The sequence below is a fragment of the Bemisia tabaci genome, chromosome 2, assembly GCF_918797505.1.
Source record: "Bemisia tabaci chromosome 2, PGI_BMITA_v3".
Classification (NCBI taxonomy): domain Eukaryota; kingdom Metazoa; phylum Arthropoda; class Insecta; order Hemiptera; family Aleyrodidae; genus Bemisia; species Bemisia tabaci.
In genome coordinates, this window is record NC_092794.1 from 21042713 (window position 1) to 21065410 (window position 22698).

General features: G+C 39.5%; 3 protein-coding genes across 4 annotated transcripts in view; 1 reads left to right on the top strand and 2 right to left on the bottom strand.

Moving 5' to 3' along the window:
• Positions 1-22698, bottom strand: part of LOC109043574 (uncharacterized) — a 43174-nt gene that overhangs the window by 4112 nt on the left and 16364 nt on the right. Inside the window, exons 2-6 of one of the 2 annotated variants that reach the window (XM_019060817.2) lie at positions 9294-9476; positions 8006-8118; positions 5138-5280; positions 3783-3965; positions 2131-2213 (exon numbers count right to left, since the gene is read on the bottom strand). In XM_019060817.2, the coding sequence (XP_018916362.2) occupies positions 2131-2213; positions 3783-3965; positions 5138-5280; positions 8006-8118; positions 9294-9476 (705 nt within the window). The remainder of the gene's footprint in view (positions 1-2130; positions 2214-3782; positions 3966-5137; positions 5281-8005; positions 8119-9293; positions 9477-22698) is intronic. The other variant, XM_072296897.1, reaches the window with a different exon arrangement.
• Positions 14414-19240, bottom strand: LOC140224021 (uncharacterized). The gene is made up of 2 exons (XM_072296900.1): positions 17796-19240; positions 14414-15083 (listed from the first exon to the last, which is right to left on the bottom strand). Exons 1-2 carry the CDS (start codon positions 18106-18108, stop codon positions 15064-15066), a joined length of 333 nt encoding a protein of 110 aa, XP_072153001.1. The 5' UTR covers positions 18109-19240; the 3' UTR covers positions 14414-15063.
• The window catches only part of LOC109043576 (flavin reductase (NADPH)), a 32752-nt gene continuing 31080 nt past the window's right edge, over positions 21027-22698 (top strand). Inside the window, exon 1 of the mRNA XM_019060822.2 lies at positions 21027-21181. The gene's annotated coding sequence lies outside the window, so the exon portion shown is untranslated. The remainder of the gene's footprint in view (positions 21182-22698) is intronic.

The following is a 22698-nucleotide window of genomic DNA, read 5'->3' on the forward strand; positions in this document are numbered from 1 at the left end:
ACCCATGCGCTCTATTCAAGAAAATTAGGACTTGCATATTAAACAATCATGTAAGCTTGTATATTTACCATCAAGGGCAGCCTCTGCCTTTAAAGTCTCAAACAATTTTTTTTATTTTTTTAAGACTTAGTGCCAAACAACTCTTGGAGAAGCATTTTCAAAAAAAAAAATTAATGCCAGTAAACCATAAGAAAGTCGAGGAAAAATCAAGGAATTCTATGTCCGAAAACGCCGAAAGAGTCACGGAAAAGTTGGTGAATTTTGAAAGCTAGGGAAACTTGTCACCTAGTTGAAATAGAGTTTCATTCCTCACCTGGAAACGACAACTAATAATGAAAATTAATGAACTCTGAACTATCTATGGTCAATCTGGAAGCTGAAGATAAAATTCCCTTCACTGTGATCAGTTTACTTTGTTTAAACACCAGACTTACCATAATTGAATGATTTTGTTTCTCGATGATTTTAATTCATGGTTCCTACTTAAGGTACGACACAAAGAGGCTTTACTAAGTAATCGAGTGATGATCAATAGAACCTCACAAGTTTTACTCCGTATGTACATTCAGGAATGGGAACGACAGCAACATGCGCGTTTGTAGGGATGAAGGTCTGTTGAAACCGATGCGTTAGTTAGAACAGTAAGCAGTACTTAACGACACATACATTGAGGGACTTGGCGGGCATGGCGCGTAAGTGCACTTTTTGCTGCTTCGAGAAATACGTGTTTGAAGTTTCGAAATTACATGGATTCTTATGGCGCAAAGGAAAGTCCAAACTGACTGTTCGATGCTTAAAAATTGGAATTTAGAAGCAAATTTTTCACCAAATATGCATCAAGATTAGCTTTACTTGAAATCGTTAATATCTCAATTTTTTCAAAAACTGAACGTATGTGCCCTGTCTTCCAAGCCCTGGTAAAAATTGGCAGTAGAATCTGTGTTCCAAAATACCATAGACCTAAAGCCGGTTGTAAGATTTTCAATAGCTTCTATAGCCGGCTGCACAATTTCTTATAGCCTTTTATAGCCGATGGCGATTGAGCAACAGCCAGGCGATAAAGTGTATGCTACATGTTACTAATTACGGATGCTAGGACTTAGTGAGTTTTTGGACTACCGCTCTATTTTTGGGCCGTAGTATCTTGATTTATTTTGCGCGGAAAGCTCCGTACTTTTGAAGGATGCCTGCCATTCCTATTATGTTGGAGCGCCTTCAATTTCGTATGATACTGTGCAATACCTCTGGTGTGAAATAGTTGTTTCAAGCGCCGTGGCACGCTGCGGCGCGGCGGGCGGGCAGCCAGCGCGAAAAGCGCCTTAGCGCCTACAAACCTAACAGGGATACTTCACGCATTGCGCCATGCGTGAAGTATCCCAGTTAGGTTTGTAGGCGCTGGTGCGCGCTTATCGCTGGCAGCACGCCGGCCGCTCCGCTCTGTGTTATGCTCCAATATAATCTTGCGGAGTCAGCGTTTTTCAACTCATGATTTTGAAATGTTTGCACATCCTGTATGGATTATTCTCATTTTAATTGATGAAAAAAAATATGTATGAAAGGAAAATATAATGTGTGTTTTGTGAATATTATGTTGGCTCCGTATCAAACTTAATGATTTCCAAAGCACACGAATTTCTACACAATTTCTTATAGCCTTTTATAGCCGATGGCGATAAAGTGTAAAGCCTGGCGATAGGAACTATAGCCCAGCTGCATTCTTTTTTATCGCTTCGTATAGCCCAGCCCGGCTGTATGATTTGCTCAGCTTACTACAGCCAGCTATATGATTTTCTATTGCCTTCTTTAGCCGGCTATAAGAATTCTTGTGGTATTTTGAAACACAGCTCCTATCGCCAATTTTTACCAGGGAGGCCCTCCATTCAAAGGGAAAATGGAAAAAGAAGGGGATGAAAAAACACGTGTTAGTTGAAAGCATGCATGAATGGTGAAAGGAGCTGTTCGTGAGCGGATCGAAAGAGTGCGTGATAGACTTGAGCTGCTTTCAGTAACAAATAGTCGTTGATAATGAATTGGACATTGTTATTTTAGTGTTACAACTATGTTTGGATCGGTAAGACGTTTCATCTAGACAGATTTATACCACAAGGCAATCATAGAACATAACATTACCTCAGATGTGAGTGGAGTCTGAAATGATACATGCGAGTGAGGCGGGTTGACAGGTTTTATGATTAAATCCTCTCGTACTTTTTCTGTCAAAAAATTCAAATACCGGTGATTTTGAGTACTTCTTAGACAGGCAAAAATCAAAATATAGTCTAATAAGTACAAAATGCTCGATGATAGGGAGGTGTAAAAAATATGATCAATGGTTGGGAGTTATTTCTGTGAAATTTAACGGAGGAGTGAGAAAGGGACGTGGTAGAAAAAATTTGGAGGTGTTCTCTGAGAATTTTGATGTATGCACAGCATAGTTATTTACATGAGGCATGTATTTACACAAGTTGATGGAGTGCTCCTGGAAATAGGCAAAGAATTATAACGGGTAAACAAAAGAGCTGAAAATAGGGATTGCACGAGCATGGCAAAAAGACAATTTTGGCAATCTTCAAACCCTCAAGTTTTTGGCTTGAATTTTCTGTTTTACAGTCTTACCTGGAAGCTTATGTACAGGGTGGCTTCAAAGCTCAATACATTCATTAATAAGTCTTGAATGCATGCACATATCCTCGCATGTAAGTAGGTCGGACAGCAGCAAGCTGGACTGCGCTTACGGGCGTGCTTCGGATTCGTAAATTGGAGCGTTTTTCACGATGCTGTACATCTTCCGTATTTTTTAAGAAAACCTAGCATACTTATTTAAAACAATTTTTTTTCAAATTACGTCAACTACTTATTCAGAGCATTAACTAAAGTCTCCTTATTATTGTGAAAAAAAAAAAAAAAAAACCGCGAGAAGACCTGTTTCCCAAGTAGCGGTGGCCGCGATAAGATGCGATTTGATCGGAGAATGTATCTCGATTTTATCGCCGTCGATTATCACAATATTATCGGATAAGAAATCACGATTTTTTTCTCCTAAACTTGCAATAAAATCGCAATTTTATCGACGGCTAGGTACTTACTGTAATATTATCGAGGAAAAATCGTGATAAATTGAAATAAACTTTCGATTTTATAGAGATGAAAATAAGATTGCGAAAAGATCAAGAATAATCGCTCAGATGTTGACGATCCTAGCGATTTCATCGCCAAAAAATTGCAACCTAATTTCAAAATATCGCGATTTTTCCGTTAAAAAATACCACTTAAGGTTTTTTTTTCCTTCCCAAAATATTGGCAAATGCGCACGAGATAGGTAGGCGCAAGGAAACTTTAGAATCGGATTTATTCGACCCCAAAAATATGTATGAAGTCAAGAAAAAGCTTTGTACTTGAAATTTCATCTAGCTTTATCAGGCTTCTGGGCTAGCATTGTTACCTTAACGAACGTCCGCATGCATTTAAAGTTTGCCTTCAATTTCCCTGCATAGGCAACAAACATAACGGAATAGGACTTAGAATTTTATTACCTTCGTATTATGCATGCATGCCCCCAGATTAAGTTAGTACCTAATATGTGGAGCTCAAAAACCTCTCTCACGCTCTCACTTAAAACCATTCCATTACTTATAAAAAAATAGGAGCTGGATCGTTCATCTTAAAATCGCTGACTTTACTAGACTAACGGCTTCAGTAGGTTCACTTATCCATGCCGCCGGTCCGAGCTGAAAAAGATTGGAGGACACGTATAATGAGATTTTTGCACACTGATAACTCACCTTCGTCGTCAAGTTTTATTTTTGGATGTTGTTTTGCAGCTTCGTTCCTAGTTTTACTGTAGTAAGACAAGTATTGAACGTCGTTGCGAACGTTTCGATGGTTATTTTCGTCGAAAATCATCAGTCTCCTCCGCGGGTACACTCTCCCTGCTGCGAAACTCACACATGCTAATCTGCCGCGTCCTGCAACAAGATTAATACAAATGTGTTCGAGGCTTAACCAATCCGAGATGCACTGGAAAAAAAAAACACATTGGATCTAGAGTCCAAACTCTTGAAAACATTGACAAGAAAATGGACTCTTGATTCAATCAGATTTAAGCGTAGATCAAAAGGAAATCCGCTCAAATTAAGAGGCTTGGTTCTTGATTTAAGCTTAAATCTGATTGAATCAAGAGTATTTTTTCTTGTCGATGTTTTTAAGAGTCTGGATTCTAGATCCAATGTGTGTTTTTTTCCAGTGTGGGGACTTTTGTAGTAGACAGTAAAAGAATTGGTATGGTGATACTTTCCCTGCATACGCATTTTTACTCTCTCGCTCCCCTAGGGTAGAGAGGAAGTATTGTCATCCTCCAAGAAAAAAAAAGAGAAAAAAAGTTGAAATTTCATCATTTCTAGACGTTTTAAGGTCCCAGGAGTCAAAATAACCATACTTGAAAAAATATGTGTTCGTCCGTCCGACGTCCTCCAAATCTGTGTACAGCGATATCTCATGCAGAATCTATCTGTTCGATTTCATTCAAAATTGGCACAGAACACCATATCTATGGTCTCCTTATTTTTATTCGAATGCTACAACTGACAACTTCCGTTCATCTCTGAAGCCGTGAGAGAAGTGGGAGTGCCTTCAATTTTTGAACATGCAACACGCACGTCATTGGAACGCGAATAGTTGCATCAAGGCGCCACACTCAACTCAGTGCAGTATCTGTAAAGCGGTAGCGCCTTCAATTTTTGAATATGCAACACGCACACTCAAGATACTAAAATTACAATCAAATTTTCAAAAACTCCCGAGAGAAATTGAAAATTAATAGATGTAAATTTTAATCACATAACCCGTTGTTTATTAAAAACACTGAAGTATTAGTTTCAATAATTTCAATTTAAGGTAAACATCTCGTGAAATATTGGCGGAAATTGGTCAGTTGAGGACATTCAGTGTATGGATTGCATCTAAAATTAATGACCGGCCGTTGGCATAATTTTCAGATTTGTGACCGGCCGGTCCGCGGACAGGGCGATTTTGCTAACGGGGCTTAACATAAAAAACGTATCCGCAGTCAAAGCATAACCTGTGATCTCCCTCCGTTTCGGCGTATTGTCGAATATTCAAATTTAAAAACAACCCTCACCAATCGAGTTCCTCTGTTGAGTGGTTCCAGGATAATGAGACATTGGGACAACATCCCTTAAAACTCTTTCATTCGGGCTGAGGAGCATGACGTTTATGTAGGCATCTGAGTTTATCCTTTCCGGGATCGGAGTTTCAATGTACCTGAAAAGATCAACATATATATTAGGACGTAGGTAGGTATTAATCTAAACTATGTACAGTTGATCCCCATATAGTAGCCAAAATTCCAAGAATACCCAACAAGATGCGAAAAAAGGGTGTCTACAAGTCCAGAATTTCCGGAAAGTCCGCAAATAGTATTGGTTTTTAAGGGCGGTCCGGAAGTACTGAACAAGTGCGAAAATTCCGCAGAAAGGTCCGCAATTTTTTTTAATTTTTGTCATTTTTGTCGCAATTTCAAATTTGTGAAATATTTCGAATCTCGTCAAATGGAGATACTGAAAAAGTGCGGAATTTTCCTGTTGGAGGAGGTACTAAATTTCTTGAGAATGTACTGAAAAAGTATTGTAAAAGTACTTATTTTTGACCAGCCTGTTTTAAGAGACACCCTGGTAAAGAATAGACACGTATTCAGATACATACAAAATATGCATCAAACAATAATACCGGAAAAATGGCGTATAACGCACGGGATTTAAGTACTCGTATCATTTGAACGTATTTCTGCCAAACAGAACTATGCGCATTATGACGTGAGCTCTGCAATGCATATATTCATATGGGTCTCAGGGCTCATGCCTTAATGCACATAGCTTCGTTTGGCAGAAATGGTCCATTTTATCTTACCTATATCTTTTTTATCTGATCATATTGAGTATCAGATGCGTATCCATATTGAGTCATAAAGTACCTTCCCGGGTCCTCTTTGGTCCACCTTAACTCATTATCGCCGCTGGTTCCATTTGAGGGGCTTAGAGGACAAGGCGTATGATTGCGGTTCTTGAAAAAATTGAGATATTGATGATTTCAAGTAAAACTAATTTGAAAGTATATTCTGTGAGAAATTCACGACAAAGTCTAATTTGAAGCATCAAAAAGTGAGTTTAAACTTCCTTTCTGCCATGAAAGCTCCAAGTAATTTTGAAACTTTAAACACGTATTTCTTGGAATAGCAAAAGTTTCACTTATTTGCTTTGTCCTCCGAGCCCCTCATTTGATGCTCAAATGATCGGAACCTAACCGCGAATCGTGCGTAAACGGTAGCTGGGTGGCTCGCAAAAGTTCGGTGTAATGAGTTTGTAGCACCCAAGAGATACAATGGGTAGCCTTCCTGCTAAAATCTTCCTGGTAAAATCTCACGCCAATCACTTTGGGCCCATCCAAGAAGGTATTGGGAATTCACTCCAAAACCCGCAAAATGCGTCGTTTGTAACGACCTTTTAACTGGCCTTTTTAACTGTACATACCACGTCGCGGGCAGGTTTTCTCATTGGTCGGAAGGATTGCCGATGTAACAATTCAGTTGTTAAAAAAAGTGACTGCAATGTTTCAAATGGTACATTTTACAATAGTGGAAAACTAAATTATCATTTTTTTTTTATTGTAAAATCTACATTGAAACATTGCAGTTACTTTTTTAACGATTGAATTGTGAAATCAGCTATTTAATTTTTTCCGTGCGAAAAAGACTTGAGGAAACCTCACCTCTTCCATTCGATTTAATACTTGACATCGTATGAAAAGGGATCGCAGTGCAACTAAATTTTAAAAATGTTCCGTGGAGCACTCCTGGAGACGGGGAAAGATGAGGGGCATGGTGATCGCTTTAGCTTGCCCCATCACCAAACTCAACGCAAGCTCATTTAATAACTGGTGACGATGCTGAATCAAAACTAGGAAGGACCCACCGATGAAAAAAAAAAAAAAAAAAAAAAAAAAAAAAAAAAAAAAAAAAAACTATCCTCCCGCGGTGAATGCGCGAATCATTTACAAAAGAGCGGAACGGTCGCTGGTCGGCGCGGGAAGCATGTTAGCGCCTACAAGACTGCATGAATACTTCGCGCATTGCGCTAAACAGCGCGGTCGCTTGTCGGCGTTGAACGCATATCGATGGTGAAACTACCATACCGCACGTATCTCGGTTTGCGACGTAGCAGAATTCCTGTTATACTGAATTTTTAAAATAAAGAGCTTCCTAACGTCAATTTTCAAAAACTTCCGTGATTTTTCTTTTCTGTGCTTGCCAAATTCTAAGAAAATTTCAAGAAGTGATGTTGGTTTGTTCTCCTTCAAAACAATAAAACAGGAGCGTAAAATGAAGCTGAATACCTCGACGTACACAATTTTAACCGTACGAATTCGTTAAATAACACTTATTTTCCAATAAGCTAGAAGAAATGGAAGAGTTTCAAGCACACATTTATTAAGAAATAAAACGTTTGTGTCTAAAAATGGATACTTTTCGTGGAATTGCCCACTTACGTCCAATTCAAAATCGCGCGTGAAAGCACTCACCCTGGCACAGAACGGGGCGGAGCGCCGTTATTATTCTTACATAAAATGTAATCCACTCATTTTACCCAACTTTTAATAATCAACCAATTAATTAATCAAGTACCAGATATGCACTTTTGAGCACATATATTTGTGTTTAGGAATGATTTGAATTTATTTCATAAGTACCATTAAGGTCTTAGCGTTGCCTACGGTCTTAGTTAATTTTTTTTGCACTATTCGAACAAGATATAGAGTTGTATTCCAACGTGCCCCAACAAGGATTCCAGCCTGTTCCATGCATTTTTAACCCGGGGCAAGTCGGAGCGATTTCTTTTTCTTTTCGAAAAATGTTGTAGTTCACTGGTTTCTTTTCAAAAGTCATTTACTGCACAACGTAATACAATTTGGGGAAAGAGTAGCATGCACTTACTTGTAACTTCCAGAGATTGGTAGAGGTCGGACAGCATGCGGAATAGGTGTGTGAACTCTTTTAAGGAGAGCTGCAGTTTGTGCACGTATCGAATGAACAGTATCGTCAAAGTTCTAACCATTAAAGAAACATCGCAAAAATTAATATTATTTTATCTATTTAATGTGCATGAAATTGATTTCAATAGGAATACAGGGTATCGCAGACCTCCCGTACCAGGCTCCTTTCCTTTGTTGCTTCTTATGGGTAGGAACTACCCATTTCAACCAATAGGATGGCTCCAGACTCCCACTGTCTTCTTTATCTATCGTCTTGTCTATCAATTTCAATGATCGGCCCGCTGTTCTGGTGCGGGCGGTCTGGGACACCCTATATAGACATACGTAAATCAATGTATAGTCTGATTATCTATATTTTATACCTATAATTTTATTCCTAACATCTGAGTTTTATCAGGGTTTTCCTTATATTTTGCACTCGTTACATATGGACTCAAGACTGTCTTTGGGTTTCGGTAGCGTGTGATGAAATATTTTCCCAGAAGTAACTTATGTATGCTTTCGGATCGACCCTGAATTTGCATAATCTTGAAATGTAATTTTGATAATCTGCCAGCATGCAAGTGACCAGTGGCAAATTGACCACGAAAGCGTTTTAAAAGTTCGGAAAGCTAGGCAAGTTCACTCTGGTACGTACAGCCTTTTCCTCGCTGACAATGAATATTTTTCGACATATACTTAGGTCAGTTCGATTTATTTCTGTATTTCATGTAAAAGCTAATTCCGGTTCGAATTATACAGTGGGGTTGGAACACACCAGTGGCGACGCGTGGACTGAAATTTTAGGGGAAGGAGGTTTTTTGGAAAAACGAGACGGTGGTGTGAAGGATTTCTTTCCAGTCAAAGGGGGTTCGGGATACTCATCCAGTAAAATTTTGAAAATTGAGTCTATTCTTCACCGCAGTTTTCGGTTACTTTCGTGGTAAAATAGCTCCTTTTTCTCATTTCATTTTCTAGGCGAAAGGGGAGAAATTTCGACTCGAAAAGAGTTGCGAGAAGTGGCGGAAATTTCTTCTAGCACTGAATACTAAATGACATCGTCGACTATTTTTTGATGGGGGGGGGGGAGGTCGGCAAATTTGGAGCCCCTCACCCCCCTCATTCCATACCCGCGCCGTCACTGGAACGCACAATACTCCTCAAAATTGCCTCCATTTAAATTGATGAAACGCTCTTGAAAATGTTATAATGTTTCCTTTCAATTTAATTTGTTTGTAACGTGCACTCACCACGCTGGCCTTGGCGTTAAGGAATTCGTCCTCAGCACTTGCTCCTACGTGTGAACGTGGAAGGTGTTGGATACGATCCAAAGCACCCCTTAAGACAGAGCGGCGGACCCTCCCGTGAGGAGCAACATGGATGGGCACGGTGGTGATTCTTTTTATGGCGATATAAGGAAGCTTGGGATAGGTCTTGATGGATACATGCAACAGAAAAAGTCAAGCATATCATTCGTGCAAAAAAACTTGTGGGTAGTCGAATTTTCTGAAAATGATTCACCCAGCATCAACCCCTAAACGTCAATCACTCCATTCTCAACTAGCAGTGATCGCGGCAAATAGCGATTGTGCCGGTTGGTTATCGCAATTATATTAGTGGCAATATATGGAGATATCGCATTGAAAATTGCGATTTATGGTAATTAAATCGATTCACGTCGCAATTTTCGGTTCGATAAAATCGTGATCAATTTTCAATCGATACAATCGAGATTAAATCGCCATGTATCGCGATTTTTATTTCGAAAATATTGCGATAAATTGCCGGGCGATAAAAGCGCGATTTCATCGCGATAAGATCGAGGATAATTGCTCAGATGTTGATGATCCTGGCGATTGTATAGCCGATAAAATCGCAATACGTAGTGATTTTTCCGTTGAGAAATAATACTTGGGATGAACATTTGAATGATGGCAATTTTCATCTCGGAAAATATGCATTTTTTAGAAAGTTGTGAATATTTTTTTTTGACATTTTCAGTCTTTTTAGATCGAATTTTGAAGAAAAATCCCTCGGAAAATCGGAAGAGAAAACATTCATAAACCTGAAAATTCATTGTTTTTCGAAGGAAGGTTGGCAACGCCTGATGGCTCATACGGCGTTTTTCCTTAGCACCGCAGTATTGGGAGGTACATTTGAACCCTCTTTTTAGAGAGAGTAGGGCCCTGGTATCCATTTCTGATTGGCTCATGTGTACATGTTTTATGGATGTACGATTGTAAACTAGAATGGCCAAGGGAACATTTTTCTCAAAGACATGAGAAAATATTCTTGAAAAGTCCGTTGGCAATCCGTTGACGGATTTTCTTGTATTTCATAACTGGTTAACACCATGAAAATCAAAGGTACCACCATGGAGGTGGCGTAAAAAAGTTGGCAGGACCAATACATGCCATTTTCAGGCACGACTCTCGTATGGAGGTATTTCCTCAGCCCTCTAGAGAATGACTCGATTTCCAGTTGCGATCGATCAATTGTCAATTTCTCGAATCCATGGAAATTATGCTTTAATCCGTCAGTTGTGAGCACACAAAATTTGACCGAGAACTATTATGAAATAACTCCAAAAGTACGTTTCGAGTGAACGTATCGCGACCCGATATATGCTCCACGATTTTCTTTCGGGACATGCTTTAAAGCTATTTTCTCCGTCAAATTTTATGTACACCCTGGTAAAAATTGGCGATAGGAGCTGCGTTTCAAAATACCATAGGAGTTCTTATAGCCGACTGAAGAAGGCGATAGAAAATCATATAGCTGGCTGTAGAAAGTGGAAAAAATCATACGGCCGGGCTACACAAAGCGATAAAAAATTATACAGCCGGGCCATAGTTCCTATCGCCGGACTTTACACTTTATCGCCTGGCTGTTGCTTTTTCGCCGTCAGCTATAAAAGGCTATAAGAAATTGTGTAGAAATTCTTGTGCTCTGTAAATCCTTAAGTTTGTACGGAATCACCTTAATATTTACAAAACGCACATTGTGTTTTCCTTTACTACATATTTTTTTCATCAATTAAAATGAGAATAACCCATAGAGAGTGTGCAAACATTTCAAAGTCATGAGTTGAAAAACGCTGACTCCGCCAGATTAAATATTAGAGCCTAACACAAAGCGGAGCGGCGGCGCACTGGCGCCTACAAACCTAACAGGGATACCTCACGCATTGCGCAATGCGTGAAGTATCCCTGTTAGGTTTGTAGGCGCCAATGCGCGTTCAGCGCTGGCTGCCCGCCCGCCGCGCCGCGCCGCAGCGTACCGCGGCGCTTGAAGCAACTATTTCACACCAGAGGTCTTGCACAGTATCATACGACATTGAAGGCGCTCCAACATATTAGGAATGGCAGGCATCCTTCAAAAGTACGGAGCTTTCCTCGAAAATTAAATCAAGATACTGCGGCCCGAAAAGAGAGCGGTAGTCCAAAAACTCACTAAGTCCTAGCATCCGTAATGGACCACTAGATAAGGTACGAATTTCAGCATTCTGATACATGTTTCTTAACCAAAATTTTACGTAGAATACGATACGCACAACAAAAATTACCGAAATTAACTCCTTACGAAGATATTTAATGATTCTTAATGCGTGAATTCAAACCACCCGCTCATGAAAACCCAATGCTCTACGTGATTCACATCGCGCGCTAAACGTTATCATGACAGTCTCTGCGATATAAAAATCTGGCAACCTCAATCTTGACGCTTTGGCTCAGCTATAGCAACTTGCTTATAGTTTGAACAACACATGGTGGGAAAATGAACATTGCTCGATTGAGAAGCTTGCTGAAACCGTTGTAGTGGGCGATTTGACTCACGTAGAGTTTTGAGTTTCTTGTGAGCGGGCAGTTCAAATTCCTCGTAACCAATGTGAAATAAAAACGTTAATATCTTCGTTAGGAGTTGGTTTCCGTAATTTTCGTTGTGTGAATCGTTTTCTACGTGAAATTCTGGTTAAGGAACATGTATCAGATCGCTTAAATTCGTACCTTGTCTAGTGGTCCATTAGTAACGTTTAGCATACACTTTATCGCCAGGCTGTTGCTTAATCTCCATCGGCTATAAAAGGCTATAAGAAATTGTGTTGCCGGCTATAGAAGCTATTAGAAACCTTACAGCCGGCTGTAGGTATATGGTATTTTGGAACACAGATTCTACTGCCAATTTTTACCAGGGCAAATACCTGACAGACTAAAACGTGATGTGATGCTTTAGATATTTTGAAGAAATGTCCCAAGATCCAGATTTGATTTTTTTCCCATTATACTTACAATGCTTTTAAAGGGCACGTGCATAAAGGCCTAAATACACACGGCATTAATCGCCGCGATTGAAAGACGGAAGCCAATGGAGAGACTGGATTTCGATCTACTGACGTCGATATATCGGAATCCAGGCTCTCCATTGGCTTTCGTCTTTCAATCGCGGTGATTAATCGCCGTGTGTATTTAGGCTTTAAGGAGCGGCTGCTGCAGGCGCCATTACAGCAAAGGCACCAGAATAAGAAGAGAAAAAAGGAGGAGAGACGAAATGAGTGGAATCAAAAACACACTTTTTTATCGCTCATAGGTTTCGATTGAATTGATAACTATGTCGCAAACTTACTGGTAGCTATTGTTCATCTAAAGTTTGCCTTCAATTTTCCTGCATAGGCAACAAACATAACGGAGAATACAAATAGTTATCTATTCAAAATATTGAAATTAATTTCGCCCCATATTTGCAAAATCAATAGACCATGCGCAAACTCATCGACAGATGTCACTCACGTACGGGTTGCCTTCAATTTGGCCGCATAGGCAACAAATATACTGCAGAGCGCTAATAGTTGCTTATTTGAAAAGCCACGTTAGTATCGCTCATAAGTTCAATTGAGCCATTAAACGATGTTGTGAACCCATCAGTAGGTATCGCCCTTGATGTCGTGTCTTATGTATTATACCTTATCTGCAGAATCATGCGTCTTTCTTGAAGGTCTATTCTAAATGTTTAGGTAATTTTGAATCTTTCTGATCAACAAAAATCACAATCTAAAGAATATTCGCGTGCTTATAAAGTAGTTATTTATAAAGTAGTCTATGAAGTAGTGGTAAAAAAATAGTCGGTGTTGATGACAGAACTCGTGTTCACAGGGCTCTTGCAATTTTTTTAGCATCTAGCAGACGTACAGTCCGATTGTAAGTACTTTCTGGCTGCGCGCGCATTCAGAATGTACAGTCTCTGCGCATGCGAAAACTGTCAACTGCACAGTCGGGGTTGTACGTGTTATAGCTACTTTTGTTACACTTACAGAGCTTTTCTGTTATGAGAACAGAACTTCGGTCGTGAGCAAATAGTGCTCTGCCCTCATAACAGAAAATTCTGTAGCTGTAATAAAGAAAGTGCAGGATCCATATGAATAGAACGGTTTCGTTCAGTTTGAGCCAAATAGTGCTTTGTTTTCATTTGTTCTCTTGGATAGGTTTACTCTAAAGATTTAATGAGTTCAATCGTCAGGAGCAAGCAAAATGAAGATAAGTTTTAGAAAACTTTGAAGCGGTAATAATTTTAAAGTTGATCGAATGAGGTCATCAAAATGTAAAAAATATAGGCACTGAATAGTGAATATATACTGAAAATAAGGGGCTTGGAGGACAAGGTGCTCAAGTGCAGATCTTGCTATTTCGAGATATACATGTTCGAAGTTTCGAAATTACATGAATTTTTATGGCGGAAAGAAAGTTCAAACTGACTTTTTGATGCCTGAAAATTAAAATTTGGGAGCGAATTTTTCACAAAATATGCATCAAGACTTGGTTTACTTTAAGTAAGTAATATCTCAATTTTTTTCCAAAACTGCATTTATGCGCCTAGTCCTCCAAGCCCCCCAAATGTAGTCTGAAAAACTTTAAATTTTAAAGAGAGTATGGGAGCCAAGTAAAGTACTCGGCGATGACACTGAGGGCAGACACTCAAAATACTGTGTATGAGAGACTCTAATAATTATTAAAATTTTTCGTGGTCCTCCGCTGAGTCCTTTTTCAAGGGTAGGTCCCTCATACCTCTCCTCACAGGGTGCCTAAATTGATCCCTCCCCAGGTAAGACAATTCAATAATCCGGCTTTGTGTAATTAATCATGTTTTGACAAGTTTTTCTAATGCCACCTTGCATTACAAACCAAAATAGCCAGGGGCCCTGTTAGTATAAAGTTTACTTTCTTTTGACTTTCGTGATTTTCTCGGGCTTTACTTGTATTTCCCAATTTTCACCAGGTATTGTATTTCTCTCGAAGGCCACATATACGTGGTTTGGTAATTTAAACGTCTAGGTAACTTTTAAAATTTGTGACGGTTCAGAAATGACTAAAAACGGTTTTCTTATAAACTTGTTTAATATATATCAATAAAATGTGTACACCATTGATCTTTTTCGAAAAAAATTATTTCTTAAATTTAAACACTCTCATAATAAAATAATTTAGATTATAAATAATAAATAATTTAGAATTAAATAATTGAGACTGGCTTTAAAAAAAATCGCAGCGCAAATTGACAATTTCGTTCTGCATGGTGAATGAATAGAAAAAGGTGTTTTTAAATCATATTTGAAATATATTCAAGTGATTTGTAACTTTCTACCAGTTTCTCCAACCAATTTCTCTTTTTTTAAAAAACAAATATATGAAAGTCTCCGTACTGGAGGAAAGTATTGGGGCGCTTGCATTGTATCATTTGTCTCCAGGCAAAAATTAGATCATCGAAGAGTATTAATGATCTGACTGATTCGGGTGTCCTCTGGTAGTAGGAAAACTGCGAGGTAGGTAATTTTAAGGTGGAACTTGTAAACCATCAGTGGATTGAAATTAGGATCCTGTACTTTCTCCATCTTCAGTGTTGCGATCCGCCGGGTCGTAGGTCCGGTAAGAGGATTCCATGGGATGATGTCAGCAAATCCTCAAGTTTTTGTAAATGTGCCATCTAGATTCCCCGTGAAGTATGTATAAGACGAGGTCCGGCAAGAGGTCACGAGAAGTTTTTTGTACCTGAGAAAAAATGAAAAGACACTATATAGTACAAAGAAGTACAGCCTGGGTCTGATTCCGCGTGAAAGTATGCAGCGTCAGGTGAGCATTCACCGGAAATATTTAGCATTTCCGGTTACATCAGGTGATCTCCAGAAACACTTTCTAATAGTGAGCAAAACTAGCGGTATCCATTAAACCAGTTCAGCAGATTAATCATGGCGACAAAGTTCATAATCCATGAAAAACGAAAGAATAAGCAAGGAGAATATTTCAGTTCAGTTCTAATAACGCTTCTGCAATCTATCTGAAATAGAATGAATTTTATTTTCCTCGCTTTTTCATTTTTCACAGACTACGCACTTTGTCGCCTACCAAACCAGCGCACCTGTTTTTCCAGTAATTTACGTCCACGCGTCCACGGCAGGCGGGCGACCAGCGCGAACCGCGCATTGGCGCCTACAAACCTAAGTGGATACTTCAAGCATTGTGCAATGCGGGAAGTATCCACTTAGGTTTGTAGGCGCCAGTGAGCCTCTCGTGCTGGCAGCACGTCGCTCCGCTCTGTTAGGCTTTAATATTTACATTCGCATAGTCAGAGTTTCTTAACTCATAATTTTGAAATGTTTGCACACTCTGCATTGATAATTTTCATTTAAATTGATGAGAAAAAATATGTATCAATTTATCAAAGGAGAATAATAATATAATGTGTGTTTTTAAATATTGGTGGTTCCGTGTCAAATTCAATGATTTCCAAAGCACTTTAATTTTTTCTTTTACATTTTGTGCTTTTATTGTGCTACAGCGAGGTGTACGCGCAACCAAACGCTCAAAATTTGACGTATTTGACTCTAAAAGATCGATGCACAAAGGGGTTAAAACTAAAGATTGCGTGCTTCTTGGATTTTCTCCTCTTTTATTCATTTTTGCAGTTTCTGTCGGCTCAACTGCGGCTCATTGAGATTAATGTCGCTTGGAAAAGGTTTAAAAATATAAATGTTTTCAAAATGAAGTAATAATTCCTTAAAGAAAAAATTAAAAAAATAAAAAAAGTACCTATACATATATAGGGTATATTGTACATCGAATATTTTAAGGATAGAAATAAAACCAAATATTCACCAATGACAATTTAAAAAGATGATTCAAAAGGAGAAGTAATAACATTTCATTTAGAAACTGAGCAACCATAACAACATCTCCTTCCCTCTCAATTTCTCATTTCTATATTGTCAATATAATTTTACATACCGACTAAAATATAACGCTTGGACCAAGTCACTGTTGCTTATTTTACGTGTGGGCGTAAACTACTGGACAAAAAAGGTGCGCGGACAAAAAATTGTTGACAAAATTTCCTAAAACGCGCTATAGATGATTAAATTTGATTATCTTCATTCTTTATCGGCAGATTCTCTTTATCCATCTCATTTGTAGTTTAGGAGATATTTTACAGGTAAACTTACTTTCCGGAATACCCGCGCACATAAGAAAATGTATTAAAACCGCAAATCCTTATGGTATGCAAGAGCTCCATTAGCAACGTTTATGGCAACGTTGCTATCACCCAAGGAGTGCAGGCTGGAATAAATTGCAACTTCCTGGTAAAATTATTGAAAATGTGTCGGAGTATGATGCATGTTGTCTGTTCTTTTAATTGAAGGGGCTCCTCTTACCGAAATGCATCGCAATAAACATGAAATTAGTTGGATTCTTTTTTGTATCGCAAAACAGTACATCATACTCAGTACATCTTATTAATTGATAAAATCGACTCTATCGACCGAATGATGTTAATTGCTGCAATTTTATTTCACTAAATTGCAAAATCATTTCAATATTTTTGTTGCTTTGTGATACTGAGGACCTCGGTTTTTGCCGGTTGAGTAGTTTTTTTCGATTTTTATGTGACTCATTCATTTACACAACGACGGTGAAGCTCCAAAACCACATATCTCGTCTGCTGTGTTTCAAAATCTTCGCTCCCTTTTTCTTTTTTTGAAAGAGAGTAAATCAACATTATTCCTTGAAGTTTCTACAGAAATTTCCTCGCACAGAGAGGAAAAATTAAGGAGGCTCTAAAGGATTGACGTCGAGGGGTTCTCCATTTAAAAAATAAAGTACGACAGGAAGTCTGCAACGTCGCAAACCGAGATACGTGATTTGGGAGTTTCACCATCGACATAGTTTCTTCTAGTATAAATGCGTTATGTTCCATCAAGTGCTTGCCAATATACTGCCGTGCTTAAGAAGAACGCCGTATGAACATTCGAGAGGTGAGAAATTTCCCTGGATATAATATTTACTTTTGAGGAAAGTTATGAAAATTTTTCTTTGAAATTTTCAGGAACTTCAGGTAAAACTGCAAACAACATTATCTGAGAAATTTGAAGAAAAATATTTACAAGTTTACCAGAAAATCCGTTTTTTGGAAATGGAAATTTGGCAACGCTTGTAGGTTCATACGGCGTTTTTCCTCAGCTCGACAGAATATCAGCTAGAATGATGGGCAAATGTTTAATTGGACTGCATTTTGCAATTTGGAACTATAAATTCTGGCTCATCTGAAAAAATACTTACGTGCATAGGGAAACTAATGGCACGTACGTTGTTTTTAAACCGGGCCGGAATTTATAGTTCCTAATTGCAAAATGTAGTCCCATTGACAGCCTGCCTTTGATGTTCCTCGAAACCTTTAAACAAATATAAAAATATTTTTTAATACCTTACCTAATTTTCCTACGAGAAACTGCCCAGGTCTTAGCCATCCAGTCATTGACCAGAGGTGGAATCGTTGCTCGTCCATCGTGTCTCCATTGCACAAGCTAGCGAGAAGTGACAGTCCATAACACCACTGATGTCGATCCGACCTCTGACACCGATTCTGAGTACCAACCCATACTCGCATCATTTGATTGGTGCCCATGTTAAATGAATCGTACCACTTTTCCTCGATTAAACATCGTTGAAGACATGACATGGCTCTCGCGGAGGAGGGTGCAAGCTTTATCGTGATCTTTCGCGAGAAACCGACGATGTTCATGTCACTTAAGGCGAGGAGATAAGTCGTTTTCGAGTTCCTCAGTATGAAAGAGTGTAATAAACCGCGGATGTGACGCCATGATATTGATTACTGCAGGTGGATGAGAAGCAGGGAAAAGGTGGGGAACTCTTCAAGGGAATCTAATAATATTATTCAAGAAGTCAGTTGCATGTAACATCAGAGCGGGAAACGTTATTAGGTAGAGGAAAGTTTGTCAGAGAATCTATGTGGAGTTTCTGAGGATAAGATAAGAGAATCGGAGAAAAGGAGGAAAAAAGGGTAGACGGAAAGAACATTGCGATGAGAAGATCAGAATTCTTGTTAAAAATGAAACCGACCATTAGACTACTTTTTACAACTTCTGAGCCTGATAAACCGAAGTCAATTTTTGATCAATTTATTGTTGGTCGGACTCATTTTTACCGGATCATGTTTGGCAATGAAGGTGGATTAAAATGAAGTAGGGTTAGTGGAAGAAAAACAGGAGGAAATCTGGGGGAAGGATAGAAGTGGAATTAGAAGTAGCGAAAGGATGGGTTAGAGTACCTGTATAGAGAGAGAGTTCAGACACTGAGTCTCGTGGCCCAGACCCATTAGGATAAAAAAAAATGGCGGAGACTTTACGTGGGATCGGGTTAAAAGGAGTTGTTTCCAATGTTAAATGTTTATCATTTGCTGTATATGAATTTTATACTCAACAAGTTGCTTATCAATCATCGTCAAGCGATAAGTAGCGTTGGCCACCAAATTTAAATTTGGTCTCGTTTCGCCTTAATCGCCTACGCCTTGTCTCCACGAGACGTTTCACGGCATTTTTCCCAAGTTCGAATCGCAGGAATGAAACTTCTGGGTTTTTTTCCCGTTGAAGTCACTCCTGGGACTCCACAAGAACTCTTAATTGGTACTGTGATTAGTGTTGAATGACTCAATATTTTTCCCAACTTCACAAGTGAGATTTTTCCCTGGGACAAATCCCATGAAACGCCCCGTGGAGCCAAGGCCTCAGATTGTTAGTGCAGTGTCTTCAAAATATACTGTCTCCGGCCATTCTCTATAAAAGTACTCTATGATGAGTGAAAAGAAAAAGAAAAGAAAAATAGAAGGGAAAGAGAAGGAAGGGGGAGAGAGACTTATACCCTATACGCAAAATGGCGGTAGGTGGTGCCCCCGGGGAGTCGGCCAGAAGTTGTGGATGAGTAGGAAGAGTGGTACGATCCAGGGCGGCCAGAATCGGAGGAGCGGGAAGATCGCTCAGTGCTATAGTTATAGGAGCCTGGTCCACCTCCGTAGGACTTATTCACTCTCTCGCTAGTGGTCGAGTAGGATCTCGTCGGCGCCGAGTTGGGTGAAGAGCGGCTCACGGACTCGGACGAGTAAGAGTACGAGTACTGTTCTTCGGCCCGCCTGGGACGGTCTGCAGAGTCGGTCACCACATAATGCCGCGGGGTCTGCAATCACAATTCATGACGTCACTATCCGCTACATTTATCAACTCCACATGAAAACACATCTAAATCGTCGCTCGGCTCACAAAAGAGCGTAATTACACTCAAAGATGAGCTGATGGCTGCGTCTCGTTCAACCAGTCAGAGGCAATTTCCATAATTTCTAACTTCTGAAATATTTTTATCTCCTCCCCCCTCCCCCCCCAAAAATACTAAATATAAAAAATACTACATAGGTCATCCCCCCCCAAAAAAAAATAATAAAGATAAAAAATACTACATAGGTCAATGAGCAAAATATGAAACAATCTCCTCTGACAGGTGATAAGTAGAGCGGTTAATATCGTCTGAATCAATACCAGTTCATCATACCAAGTCATTAAAAAAAAAACAAAAAAGCGACGCACTAATGATGAAAAGTTGTGTAAATTTAAAGCATTTCCAGCTTCTCAGCCTCTCAAGGCCATCATCAGAGCATCATAATTCTCTAAAACATACCTGACTGTACAACATCTTGGAATGTTTTTTAAAAATTCTCATAAAATAACGTTTAAATATCAGAAAATTGCAGCACTGAACGGTACCATTCCTCCTATCAACTCGAAACTTCTGTTACGTACACCATCATGATGATCCTCCGTCAGATCGCTGCTATTCCTGATCAATAGATTACCTGCGGTTCCAATTTCTGTCTGAAGTTACGTAACGGAAGTATCGCGTTAGGCATTTTGGTCATATTTTTTACCTCCCCCCTTCCCCCGTTTTGTAAGCAATCGCGTGAACACAATGGACAAGGTATTTTGATAGAATAAGCACCTGGCTTAGATACACTGATACATCAATTTGATTGCGTGATCCACGCTTTTGTCATCTTCATCGAGATTCCCAGACATCAACGAGCGGATTAAGAATGGCGCATGAGGTGCAGCTGCACCAGGCGCCACCCCAACAAAGGTGCTAAAATGAGAGGAGTGACGAAAAAGGAGGAAAAAGAGGAGACACAATACAAAAAGGAGAGAAGAAGTCTAAGGAGAAGAAAGACAGGAATCAAGAAGGTAGGAAGAGAGAGCTTACAGTTTAAATTGACTTGAAAGCTATATATTCTGTACTTTTAATGAGAGTGAAGTTTGCCGCTTGAGATTCAGTGAGAAAAATGTATACATATCAGAAAATTAGAACAGAAAATTCAATCCCGTAGTCTCTGACTCCATGCGATCCAAAACAACTTAGAGAAAAGCCTGGTACAGTGCCGATACTCAGTTTGCGCGCAACCAGAGGAGTCCCCGCTCATTTGAAAAATGGCGCGTCAATTTGTATATTTTGCCGCGCGCGCCACTGGAATTGGCGGGAACCAATGAGAGTGCGACTTTCGACTTGTTTACATTTGCGTTATTTTGATAAGAAAGTTCTAAACAAACGTGCAAAGCCTTGGTGCAAAGCAAACGTGGTTCCATCGTGTTCTCGTGTATTAGGAATAACTTTTAAATATTTAAAGTTACTTGAGGTTCTCATTTTTTATGGTGCGTGCAAAGTAGTTTTTATTTCCCTCTCTTAACCGCATCCCTCAAAGAATATTTAATCAGGTGTTCCCTCGTTCAATATCCATCATCACAAGTCGACGGCTCAAGGTATGCTCCTGAAGTATTTGTAAGTTCTCTTCTCCCTAATAGTTTATTTTTTCCTCCTCAATGCTTAGCAAGCACTACACGGTTCAAATTATCCAAAATCCAGGAATCTCAAATTCCAGGAAGCTTCATCAGTAGTACCTTCCATTGTGGTTTATCTTATCACCAAGGATTTCTTGTCATGTTTTGGTCTACCTACCTCTGTCTACTCCAAATGTCTTTTAATGTCCATGTCACACTAGTTTATTACATCGAAGTGGCACCTTAAAGAGGGCTTCCACAGCTGAGAGAAAAAGTAAAATTACTTCTCGCACACTTATAAGACTATGGAAGGTGTCAGTCAAATGCAAAGTCTAATCTACCCATTGAACAGGTATTTAGTGTCAATTATCCGCCAGCCGAAGCTTGACTTCCCTTTAATGATCATACCTAGCAAATGGTTGTTTTCATGCCTCAGGTGATGCAGATTCATACCTACAAACCCTTCAAGTATTGATAGAGCCCATTTCAGATAACTTTGCCTCTTTTGTTGTGTTACCTAGCGGGACGCGCGCTTACAGCAAGAGAGTCAAAGTTATCGAAAATGGGCTTTAACAGGATGGATTAAATTTTCCTTGAAGCCTTTAGCCTAGGCACTCATTGATAGAGAAGGAAAATAAAAGAGTAGATCTGACAACAGACAAGCAGAAGATTAAACGCATCAAGGCTACTGTGAACACTCACATACAATGTCAAAATTGATAAGTGTTTAACCTTTCTTCAGTCAAATCCATTTTTTCTACCTCTGTTCACTACACTGCAGCAAAAGTCAATCTTTATTGGTAATACCTACTAGGATATATAGGGTGTCTCAGACCATCCGTACCAGGCTTTCTTGGTTATTTTAGGTCGGACAAAGCAGGTGATGACGGAGTCAAATAAGGAATCCAAACGTGGCCTCGAGGCTCCCCATCCTTCCTTGGGGGATAAAGGGGATGTCATGGCTTTTAAAGTTGGGACCTCTGGAAAAATTTTGGAACTCAGAAAGCATAGAAAATTTTACTCCCAATCAATACCGAGAAATCTAAAATAGACCACTTTTGTCAAAATGTTGACTCTCAGAGGTGGAGGGGACAGGAGGGCTCTCTCTCCCAACATTCATTATCCCTGAACTGTTGTAGAGACTCGTGAAAAAGATGTTGTCTTAGGTACTCGACCACCAGAAATCCAGACTTGACAGTCTCAAAGCCCTCCAAACACTATCTGATGTGATACCTTCGGGGCTCTACAAACTCGGGAAAGTTATCAAATTACGGATCCGCTGTATCACATCAAAAAACTTGGGGGGGGGGGGGGGATCGGGACTGTCGAATTCAGATTCCTGGTGGTCGATGACTTCGGTTAACATCTTTCTCCTGAACCTCTACGCCATTTTAACGATGTTGAATTCTGGGGAAGGGGGTCTTGTCCCCCACGTTCAAGGGCCAGTGATTCGAGCAGAACTCGCCCAATTTGGGGTCAAATTTCCTCCACTTTCTAGA